At 38.4% G+C, this 12,111-nt stretch overlaps 1 protein-coding gene across 1 annotated transcript in view; it reads left to right on the forward strand.

The window, feature by feature from the left end:
- Positions 1 to 12,111, forward strand: part of PRIM2 (primase, DNA, polypeptide 2 (58kDa)) — a 443,510-nt gene that overhangs the window by 382,038 nt on the left and 49,361 nt on the right. The window contains exon 10 of the mRNA XM_006893148.1: positions 6,566 to 6,692. Coding sequence (XP_006893210.1) covers positions 6,566 to 6,692 — 127 coding nt within the window. The remainder of the gene's footprint in view (positions 1 to 6,565; positions 6,693 to 12,111) is intronic.

Consider the following 12,111-nt stretch of genomic DNA (forward strand, 5'->3'; position numbering starts at 1 on the left):
AGCAGGGTTTAGGGCTGTTGTTCATAGTGTCACTATGAGTTGCAAGCGACTCGATGGCACATAACAACAACAACAGTAGCTGATGAATACCAGAATTGTAATATTACTTTGTAATTTACAGACTGTTTTTTGTTTTCTTTGGCTTAGCTTGGCTTTATTTTAGTCTGGCTACTGCCTCCTCTAACCTTACTTAGTAATTCAGTTTTCACATGCCCATAAAGCAAATGAAATACCATGCTCTTTGGCACTTCTGGAGAGCAGATGGTCCAATACAATGTGTCTTTTCATTTTTTTTGACTGCGGCTACCATGAGTGTTTATTGTGGCCTAGGAAACCCACTGGAGGGCTCGGCTATGAATCAGTTCTTACTTGACGTTGGTTGAGTTGAATCTCTATAGACCCCTTTCTCTTCTCTTTCAGAGTGGCTGAGTTATCATCTCAGTGCTTAATCCCCACTGCACAGCCAGATCTCATTATAAGATAGATATGCAATTCTCCTATTTCCCCCCAGTCTGTTAGTTATCTTTACACTTTGTTTATAAAATCCTTTGCTGAACAAACTTACAATGGACATATTGACCAATGGAATAGATTTGAGAGTTCAGAAATAAACCTATATGTGTCTGCCCACTTTTTCAATAGGAGTGCTAAATCCTTGCAGAGAGGAAAGAATAATCTCTTGAATGATTGTGCTGTGTCAACTGTTGCCTGCAAAAAGTGAAACTGGATCCCTATCTTATACCATATAAAAAAAATTAACTAAACATAGATCAAGAATCTAAATGTAAGAACTCAAAACTTAGAACTCTTAGAACAAATAGGAGTAGTGCTTCAGGATCTCATATTTAATAATGGCTTTTAAGATATGGTACCAAAGAAGAGACAAAATAATGGAACTTCTTCATTTAAACTCTTGGTTATCTTTGTTAGACGAAAAAGAAAAGACATAAAGGAGCACAAAATAGGGATTTTATAATGATGTCCAAATTTTTTTTGAAGTTGTTTAATCCTGTAAAATTAAAATATCTTTGAGTGGTTTTATTTCATTCAGCCAGTTACTTTTTTCAAGTAAAGGTTATTGAACACCTCCTGGGACTGTATATTCTGTTTAACATTGAATGGGCATCTTGAGAAGAAACCGCATCATGCCCTACTCTTAAAGAATTTAAAATTTAGAAGAGGGGCCTCAAGGTTGCAGAGTTTGGTGGGCAGAGCGAGGGACTGAAGGAATTAGGAAAGATCCAGTGAGGACCTGAAAAATTGGGGTAATGATAGGCATAAGTCAGTGGTATTTAATTTTCTAAAATTGTATAGGAATGATAATGTGAAACACAGTGTGAATAGAGGAATGTATGAAACACAATGTATATAAATGACACAGTGTATACAACTTTTATATGTAAACCAGTATGTTGCTAATGTGCTGTTGAGTCTTCTGTGACTTGTGACCCTATGTACAACAGCTCAAATTCCTGCTTTATCCTGTACCAATCTCATTGTTTTCGACACACCTACCCCCGTTACCTCAGTCACTCAATCAATCATCTCATCAAGGTTCTTCATCTCTTGCACCATCCCTCCACCCTCCCAAGTCCCTTTCTAAGGCCTGGTCCCTCCTTGAAACATGTCCAAAATATGTCAGACAAAGCTTCAGAATCCTTCCCTCCAGGGAGCACCCTGGGCTCACCCTCTCCAGGTTGAACCTGTTTGTTCTCTTAACAGTCCATACTATATTCAATACTCTTCTCCAGCACCACAGCTCAAATAGATCAGTTCTCCTTCTATCATCCCTAGTCATTGTCCAGATTTCTGATGCATAGCAAATGATTGCAAATATCATGGCCTGTATCAAGTGCACCTCAGTCTCCAGACTGACATTGTTGCTCTTTACCAATACAGATAAATTTTAAAGAACACCAAAACTCTTGACACGTGAAAAGTTTTCTATAGATAACTGCATTGTGTTCTCTAGATGAAGCAGCTTCCTCTGCCTGAGAGCGTGAGAAGATTCTACAGAGGAAAGTACTTTAAGAGAGAGGTTTATGTGACTAGTTTGTCAGAATCTTGAGGAGGGGTCATTGAAGAAAGAAGGACGTTTCAACAAATGGCTAAAAATACAACCAAAAGTTCAGTGATTTTTCTGACATCAACGTGTCTTTTCTGGTTTTTCCTCAAAAAGAAGGTAACAGTTATTGGGAATAAAGGATGTCTCCCACACTATGCTTAATGTTTTAATCTATTTTAGTCTTCAATTCCATGTATTAAATAATAAAACTGTTTCTATAGATTAAAAATTGAAGAGTGAAGCCATACTCTTTAGAAGTGGCAAGACCTCTCAGGTCTCACCAACTCTGCTGCCTGATAACGGGACGCTATACGTGTGGGCACCACCCCTCCCCACCCCCGTTTGTGCCATTTGGGTATTGCTCTGTAAGCCTATTATGGAAGAGGAACAAAGGGCAACTTTTTCATACTGAGAAGCTTAGGTCACTTTAAATGTTAGGAATCCAGCTGTTTCCCAAAATACAGTTTGCCCATGTTTCACATTCCTTTTATGTTTCAGTTCATGGCTAACTTGCACATCTTTTATAAAAAGAATTTCTTTCTTTCCTATCTACATAATACATTCTGGTATTACACGTAGTAAATTTCATTTATGGAAATTTGCTGAATAATTGCTCTCTAAGTTTTTCAGAGTATTGGTTTTTTAAGTTAAATTTAAAGAATTCATGAAAGAAGTAAAATTTGGAGTTTCTTTATAGCTCTTTTATTCTAATTATTAGACTGAAAACCTTGAGGATTTTCTCCTTTGAAAATTACTTGTTACTTGGACTTTCTGGATCTGTTTAGCAATTGTAGCTCACAGAGTAATGTAATAACATGTGATGTGCTCCACACACCACTCAGCAGCGTCTGATAATTCTGCTTTTGAAAGCCTTGAGAGATCATTGAATAGTAAAAGCAAGTGGTAATCAGTGATTGTGCTGAAGGATAAATATGGAAAAACTTTTGTTTTAGATGAATGTGTGTAACTGAGGGTACTAAATTTGTCCTGTCCTTGGTGGGGTAGTGCATTATGTCTGAGACACTAACTAAAGGCTAACAATTTGAGTGCATGAGCACATCTGTGGGAGAAAGATGGGCAATTTCCTTCATAAAGTCTTAAGCCACAGAAGCCCAATGGAAATTAACTATGAGGAGGATTTGAAGGCAATGAATTTTCTGATTTTTTTAATGTATCTTAACAGTTAAGTATTTGACTATTCAAAGTATTTGACAGTTCAAACCCACCGAGAGGCGGTTCAGAACACAGTCCTGGCAGAAAGCTTCCAAAATGATGTAATGTCACAAACCAATGGAACATTCTACTCTGCACAAAATTTATATCTGATTTTAGGCCTGTACTTTTTCCCCAAATGGGGGTTGGTGTGTCGGAATCAGTGAGACTGGCTCAGGACAGGGCAGGCTTCAGAGCTGCTGGACACAGGGAGGCTGTGGTCGCAGGCAACTCGATGGTACATAACAACAACAATCACTTCTCTGAATGCTCACTTTAATCTTCTCTGGCATTTTGAGGGTTTTGTCAGAGATTTCATTAGCTGTGAATTTTTTCCCATTACCAGTAAGGTGTTTGCTCTTGCTAGATTGTCTACAGGGTGTAGGTATAGATAAAATTCTCTTCAAGTCCAGTGGAAGAAAATATTTCATCTAACTGATTTCCAAGATGAAACTGACATTTGAAAATAGAGTTGTGATGTCTTATGAAGATTGCATTGTAATGTATGGTTTTTCAATATCTGAGAAAGTGCAAAAAGATCATGACCCTTTGAATCAAACTGACTTGCAAATGATTTCACAGTCTGTCACATGATAGCTTTATGGCTTATGTCACATTGCTTCATTTCTTTAAATTTTATTTTTGTCATTTTTAATATCAAAGAAGAATTGTAAGAATTTAAGTAGTTAAATGGGATTACATAGTTAAAAGTATCCTGTGAAGAACTTGGCATCTGATTATTTTTCAATAAATATTAGGTCCTTTTTTTCCTTCCCTACTTCAGCCATTTAAAATATTCTTTCCATTCATTAATTTGTTTTATGAACAAGGAGACAAGGATTCTGCATAAGAGTCATTCATTCATTCTTCAAGCATTTACTGAATATTTGTTCTGTATAGTATAAATGTGGAGGAAGGGATTAATTATGTTTTTCAAAGTAAATGAGTAATATGTGTATAAAAAAACGTGAAGGCTGCATGAGAATGCCCACTTCTGATCTCTGTTCACTCCACAAGGGGGATCTATCTCCATCTAAACATCCATAATAAAGAACTAACTTTCCTGATTCCTTACTTTTGCACCTACTCTTGCTAATTTTTATATCAACTTTCCCTCCCAGAGCTCTCACCACTCTACTACTGTCTCCAAAATCCTTTTCAGTGGCCACACAAATCTCACAGTACCACACACATTGTTAGAGAGTTTACTAGGGAGCTATGGTGGCCTAGTGGTAAGAAGCTGTGTTGCAATCCCAAAGGCACATGGTTAGAATCCACCATCTGCTCTGAGGGAGAAGGATGGACAGTCTCCTCTCATGCTGTTAACTGCCTCTGAAAACCCGCTGGAGGGTCTGCAATGAGACGGTTCCAACTCAATGGTAGACAACAACAGGGACACAGGTAATAATTCAGATTGGCAACAGGATACAGTTCCTCACTAAGGTTACCTTCTCAAATGTACTCCCTAGCCCTTTGACTTTCAGCCTCAGAGCTTTGCCACAGTCTCAGAGCTCTGCCACAGTGTTAAAAAGTTCTCTTAAGGAAATGTCAAACTGCCTTCCAGAGTGATTATACCATTTTACAATCCCACCAACAATGTATAAGAGTTCCTATCTCACCACATCCTGTGCAGCATGTATTACTTGCTTTCCTGCTACATTTTGCCATTGCTACTTGAGTAAGATGGTATTGTGGTTTTGATTGGCATCTCTCCTATTGCCAGTGATTTTGGGGCATTTTTTCATGAGTCTGTTGGCTATCAGAATGTCCTCTTTTGTGAAAAGTCTTTCCATGTCTCTTGCCAATTTGTACTTGATTGTCTTTTTCTTGTGGAGATCCAGGAGTGTTCTGTAAACTTTCATTATGAGACCCTTGTCTGAGATGGTATTGCCAAAGCTGAACATAGACATTCCATATGACCCTGCTAGTCTACCATTTGGAATATACCCTGAGAAAATGAGAACTGAGGAACAGAGACTTATTCACCAATTTTCATAATAGCATTATTCACCATAGCAAGAACATGGAAACAACCCAAATGCCCAACCACAGTAGAATGGATTGAAGAATTGTAGATATTCACACAGTGGAATACTATGCAGCATGCAGGAGCAATAATTTTATGTTACTACCTAAAATGGGAGGCACTGGAGAGCGTTATGCTAAGTGAACTAACTTAGTCTCTTAAAGCCAAATACTGTAGAAAACCTTTATTATAGAGTGACTGTGAAGATACAAGGAAGGGAGTGCTTTATCATAGGGTCACACAATTTGATGGATGGAGGGAGAGGTGGGGAAAGGAAAGGGGAAAGATCTAGTGTGAAAAACAGTATATATGAACTTTGTAAGTAAACCAATATAAAAGAGTAATACTTTTTTTAAAAAAAAACCAACATTCCACTATGATAATTTTAGCAGAGAAATAAATTATACTTCTGGTTTTTATCACATCACAGAAATAAATCTTTATAATAAACAAGCAAACAAGTTCTCTTAGAGCTGCTATTTTCTGGCCTCTTCCCTCAGTCTTCCAGCAAGCCTGGGTTAAGGCCCCTGGTGTTAAGCTTGGGCAGTAGTCCCGGGTGAGCTCTTTCTCATGTTGGTCTGTGATTCTTTGCTGAGGTTGCTCCTGCTCTTCTGTAGGTCCCTGTGTGACTGGCACAGAGATCTCTGGCCCTGAAGGACACACTGCATTCTCCGCTTCTTCGTTGATGGTAGTGACATTTCCCTCTTCACTGCTAAACCTGCTCAACTTCAAGCTGGTGGATGGCAAAGCACACCAATCCCCTCATGAGTCATTTATATATTCTGTATTTCATGTTCCCTTTCATTGTATGGCTGGATGAAAACATCAAATAAAGTGTAAAGTCAAAATGGTTAGGAAAGCCACAACACCACAGAGTGAGAGTTCAGGAAAATCAGAGGAGAGAGTGGAGAAAAGAGACCATGCTGATTTACATTTAGTAGGAACTCTGCAAATAAACTAAGAAATTGGCAAATGAAGGCTCAGAAAGGGTTGTCTGTCTTTAACCATATAACCGGATGCCTTCTACCTGAGAAGGATATTTCATATCATTTTTGTGCCAGGTACCTATATCATAAAGGGCCTAAATGATTCCTAAATATGGAATGTCTAAATATTTTAAAATAGATTCCTAAAAGACCTAAATATGGTGTGAATGCACATCTGCCCAGGAATGTGGAATATGTTTTAAGAAATTACCACTTTGCACTTTGTGATTCTAACAATGTTTCTGCCTTTGCCCCTGTCTTTTTTCTCCCAATCAGTTTGATAAAGGCTACTCTTACAACATCCGCCATAGCTTTGGGAAAGAAGGCAAGAGGACAGACTATACACCTTTTAGTTGCTTGAAGATTATTCTAACCAATCCACCAGGCCAAGGGGATTATCATGGTAAGTGCTTCCACTGGATATGTTTGCTAAGGACAGAAGCCCAAGAGCTCTATGGGAAGCACTGAAACAATATAACGGCTTTCTGTTTTACCGACAAGAACTGGTGTGCAGCTTATGTCAGTCGTCAGTGTCAAACTGGAGCTCTATTACTCTTCCAGCGATTTGTCTTATTACTGAAGTAGGTCAGGCAAGAGAAATTCACTCAGTTGCACTTTAGCATGTGTGGACTGGGCTTTTCAGTTCTCAGTCCCTCTCTTCTACCTGCTGTGTTTTGTTTTTCTCATAGTCTTCGGATGTCCTAGAAGACTGATAGAAAAGTCGTTCAAAGCTTTTAAATTGATAAACTCTATCTGGAGATAGTAAATCTATTCCTTTATAAGACTGCTCAAGAAAAGTCTGATTTGTTCTCATTATCATCTGATTTAACAAAAAAAAGAGTAGGTGAGAAATGTAACAAGTTGTATAAAAACTTTTTGAGTTATATATTAAAAAAAAGTCTGGATCAAGCTGTTTTCTGCACACTTCTGAGTTCAGTAACTTCTTGTTGTTTTCTCCATCCAAAAGATTTCTCTCAGCATCCCTTGAGAAGCTCTTCATTTTTCTGGTATTGTGAGAGAATAATTTCATTGTCTCTATTAATTGATTTTACAGATTACCAAAATTTACATTATTATATGCCAGAATTTCTTATTTTAGCATCTTCAGTGAAAAAAATTATACATCACAGATAAGACTTCTAGAAATATATTCAGCAGGCACAGCTCATTTTAAAATGCCCTGTGCATTAATATTTAATAAGAGATGACCAGAACTAGAACATAAAATGAGTTAGTAATCTTATTATTTTTGTCAGAGCCACTTAAGGTACATTTTGGGGTGAAGTTTTGGGGATGTTTGGGGGAGAGGGTTTAGTACAAATGCAGATTTTCAGACCTCAGACTTATCGTTAGCGTCATATTCTCTGAGAAGCAGGAGAAGGCTTGACCTAAGAGTCATTTTATTTGTAAACTCCCAGGGTGATTTTCATGCCCTCTACAGTTTGAGAATCATTGACCCAAGTACTTCCACTGATGAAATCTTTGGTAGGTTTAGCTGAGTTTTCTTGTGTTTGTTATTATTGGTATTTGTTTGGTTTTTTGCTTTTGGGGGTTTTTTAACAGCCACTTCAGCCAGTTAATGCATGTTGAGCTGGTGATCAGGTAAAACTCCATTTAATATCAAGATCCTGAGACTTTTATTTATTGAGTTGATTTTTTTTAAATTGGGTTAAATGTGGGATGTTTTATTTCTCTATCTTCATTCTCAGTACATTGCAGTATTTTATCTTGTTTTCAATTTAAACTCCTGACCATAAAGAAATAGCCTACTTAGCAAACACTCTGTAAGCTTGTGTTATTTACTGTGCACATTCACCCATTGTTTTTAATTTTGTGAACTGTTTTGCACATGGACCACCAAGAGAACAAATAGGTCTGCCCTGAAGAGGGTGAAACCAAGCTGCTCCTTAGAAGCAAAGATTCTGAAGCTCTGTCTCATATACTTTGGGCAGATGGCCTGTCCTTGGGAGAAGGGCAGCGTTCTTGGAAGGGTGGAGGGCAGTGTAAGTGAGAAGGACTACAAATGAAATGGATTGACATAGTAACTGGGACAGTGGGATTAGGTGTGTTAGTGACAGTAAGACAGCCTCAGGATAGGGCAAGGTTCAGAGCTAATGTACATAGGGTTGCTCTGAGTCACGGGTGACTCAATGACACATAACAACAATAACAAACAGTTGTGCTCCCAAGACTGGCATTTCTGGCATTTTTTTGTTAACTAGCATGTTATGCAGATGACACAACCCTGCTTGCTGAAACTGAGGAGGACCTGAAGTTCTTGCTGCAGAAGGTAAAGGACTTCTGCCTTCAGTATGGATTGAGGTTCAATGTCAAGAAGACAAAGATTCTCACCACTGGACCAATTGGCAGAATCAGGATGGATGGTGAAGAGACTGAGATTGTTAACAACTTTAGTCTGCTTGGCTTCCACGGTCAACACTCTTGGCACCAGTAGCCAGGAAATCAAAAAACGTATTGCGATGGGAAAGTCTGCTGTTAGGGACCTGTCCAAAGTACTGAAGAGCAATGGTGTCACTCTGGAGACTATGGTGTGTCTGATACAGGCTATGGTCTTTGCAATCACTTTTTATTCATCAGAGAGTTGGACAATGACTAGGGAGGATAGAAGGAGAATTGATGCCTTTGATCTGTGGTGCTGGAGAAGATTATTGAATGTACTGTGGACTACCAAGAAAACAAACAGATTCATCCTGGAGAGAGTTAAAGCAGGCTGCTCCTTGTAGGCAAGGATTCTGGGGCTTCATCTGACATACGTTGGACATGTTGTAAGGAGGGACAGGTCTTTGGAGAGGGACATCATGCTTTGGAGGGTTGAGGGACACAACAGGAGGGGAAGACCTTCTATGAGATGGATTGATTGAATGACTGGGGTAATCGGGATGGGTGTGTCGGAGGCAGTGTGATTGGCATAGGATAGAGCAGGGTTTAGGGCTATTGTACAGAGGGTCGCTATGAGTCGCAAGCGACTCGACGGCACATACCGACAACAGCATTGCCTGGGAATGGTTATCCAGCTAGTTACCAATCTACATATGTATAAATGTATTGACTTACATTTATCCATTTTTCTACAGATGTGTGTTAATAAGCTGTGTCAAATACTTAGCTGAAATCCGTTTTCGTTATGTCTTCATTCCTCTCCTCTTCATTTCTCTTGTTTGTTCAACTTTGTAATTTGAAGATCATTTTCTTAGATGTAGAAGATTGAAACAAAAGGGAGTTAATGAGTTCTGCTTTCCCGTTATCTGTTAAAATAACACCAGCTGCTCTTAGCAGTAGTTTCCTTCTTCTCTTTTCTTCTTAGTGTAAACATAACTTTACAAAAGACCTTTTTGTTTTGGTAAGCACTTTGTTGTTGTAGTTAGGTGCTGTTGAGTCAAGTACAACTCATAGTGATCCAGTGGACTGAACCCTGTCCTGTCCTGTGCCATCCTCACAATCTCTGGCACACTCGAGGCATTGCCACAGTCTTCGTGTCAGTGCACCTGGTTAAGTGTCTTCTCTCTTTCACTATCCCTCCACCTTTCCAAGCACTATGTCCTTTTCCAATGAATAGGCTTTACTAGCAACATGCCTGAAGTATATAAGATAAACTTTGTCATCTTTGCCTCCTATGAGCACTTTGGCTGCACCTTTTCCAAGACCTATCAGTGTGTTCTTTTTGGCAGTGCATGGGATATTTAGCACTCTTTTCCAACATGACAAATCAAAGGTATCAATTATAGCACTTTAGAGGTAGATCTTCAGTTTCTTCTTGGCTTTTTCCTTTCTGATACTCCTGTGGACCTAGCTGTTATTTCAGCTATAATTTACATCATTAAATCTAGTCCATATTTTTTAATGCCCTTTAAAATTCTGGGCTTAGCAAATAATTCTTGCACAGCCCCATTTTTCTCTCCTCGTTTGCAATTTTATCATCAGATTTTTCACAAACTACAGTGATAGTTAACATATGTTGACTTCTTATTTGTCTCAGTTGTTTTAGATTCAGGAATATTCAAGCTGATTGCCATTGAGTTGGAACACTGTGCTGGGCGTCTGAGGCTGTAAATCACACAAAAGAGGACCATTTCTTTCTTGGAACATCTGGTGGAATAAGATTATCAGGGCATCTCCCCACAGTCTTTGGTAACAGAGATCCCGCTGGTGTAGAAACCTGAGGCCAGAAGAATGTTTTCCACTCCTGGCTGTTATGTCTTGGTGGTCCCCAGCCTCAGTTTTATTTCCTCCCCTTTGATTTCTATGATATAAAAAGAGTTCTTGGTCACATCTTAAGAAAACTTCCCTTACATCAGATCAGAGCTGTGATAGGATTAACTGTCAACCTCAGTGCTGAACCAACTCATAGTTAAAGCTTTTCAGAGACTATAAATCTCATAGGAGGGATTAAAGAGCATTGCATTCTACTCTTAATGCTTTTATAGCTCTTTGGTTTAGCACTTGATGAGGGATCATTATGTAGTTCCACATTATATCCCCATTTCTTGGCCAACATTTGTTATTTTGGCTTTTGGGGTCGTCTTTTTTGTTGTTGTTGTTTTTTCTTCCCTCTCTTTTAGGCATCTTGTTGTTTTTGTTGCGTGCTCCTGAGTTGGAACCAACCCATAGCTGACCTTCCAGCAGGTTTTCAGAGGCAGTTTATGCCACGAGAAAAGATTGCCTATCCTTCTCTCAGCTGGTGGATTTGAACCATGCACCTTAAGGATTGCAGCACCGCATCTTACCACTAGACCGCCAGAGCTCCCTAGGGAGAGTGAAACAGTATCGCATTGTGATTTTCACTTGCATCTCTGATGGCTAATGTTGGCAGGTATTCTTTCATTTCTGGCGATCATTTGCCCTCTTTGCTAAAGTCCTTTGCCTACTTTGTGATTGAATTATTTGTCATTTTGTTGTTAAAGTGTCAAAATTTTATGTACATTTTTGTTATTCATTCTTAGTAGAGATGTAGTTTCAAGATATATTCTCTGAGTTGGTAGCTCATCTTCTTGCTTTTGGCGGAAAGTCTTTAGACAAGTCAGTTTTTAATTTTTATCCAGTCACATTTCTTTTCTCTTTTGCTATTTGAGCTTTTTACTGGTATTAGCTTCTTCACTATTAAATAATAATCCTGATAGCATTGCCTCTACATTTTCTCCCAAGAGTTTTATTGTTTAGTTAATACATGTAAATCCTTAATCCGTTTTTAATTTGTTTTTGTTTATAGTATAAGGTATGGATCCTGTTTAATATTGCTGCCTATGGAAAGTCAATATCTTCACTTAATTTTCTTTCTCTACTAAGGAAATAAAACACCACAACACAACTAACCAAAAACCCCCTCATTTTATTGCTGTTGGACCAGAACCTCAACTTATAGTTGACCCTCCACTGAGTTTCTGTGGCTGTAAATAGGGTGGAGATGATCCATCTCTCTTTCTCATGGTAGCTGCTAGATTAGAGTAACCAGAGAGACCCAGGCTTTGGGTTAGCATCGCAACTTTCTACGCACTGGGCCTCGCTCCTTCTTTCTATAATGAATGAATTATTACTAACTTTTAGAATAAATATTTTTATTTACCATGACAGCTTTTTATTATAATATCTAAATTTTTCTAGATTATGGCTTAATGTAGTCTTTACATTTCGATATTTCTGTGTCATAGTGTATGAAAACATGTTAGTAGTGTTTTTCTTTTTCCTTCTCAGAGGTTACTGAGAAAATGTGTGCCTACTCTCAGTTGTTTGTCTGTCAGTTTTCTGTGTATCTGCCTTCTTTTTACCCACGATACTTTTAAACTTACATAGGTTCTCGTCTACAA

Source organism: Elephantulus edwardii, unplaced genomic scaffold, assembly GCF_000299155.1.
Source record: "Elephantulus edwardii isolate Elephantulus edwardi_28Jun2011 unplaced genomic scaffold, EleEdw1.0 scaffold00124, whole genome shotgun sequence".
NCBI classification, from domain to species: domain Eukaryota; kingdom Metazoa; phylum Chordata; class Mammalia; order Macroscelidea; family Macroscelididae; genus Elephantulus; species Elephantulus edwardii.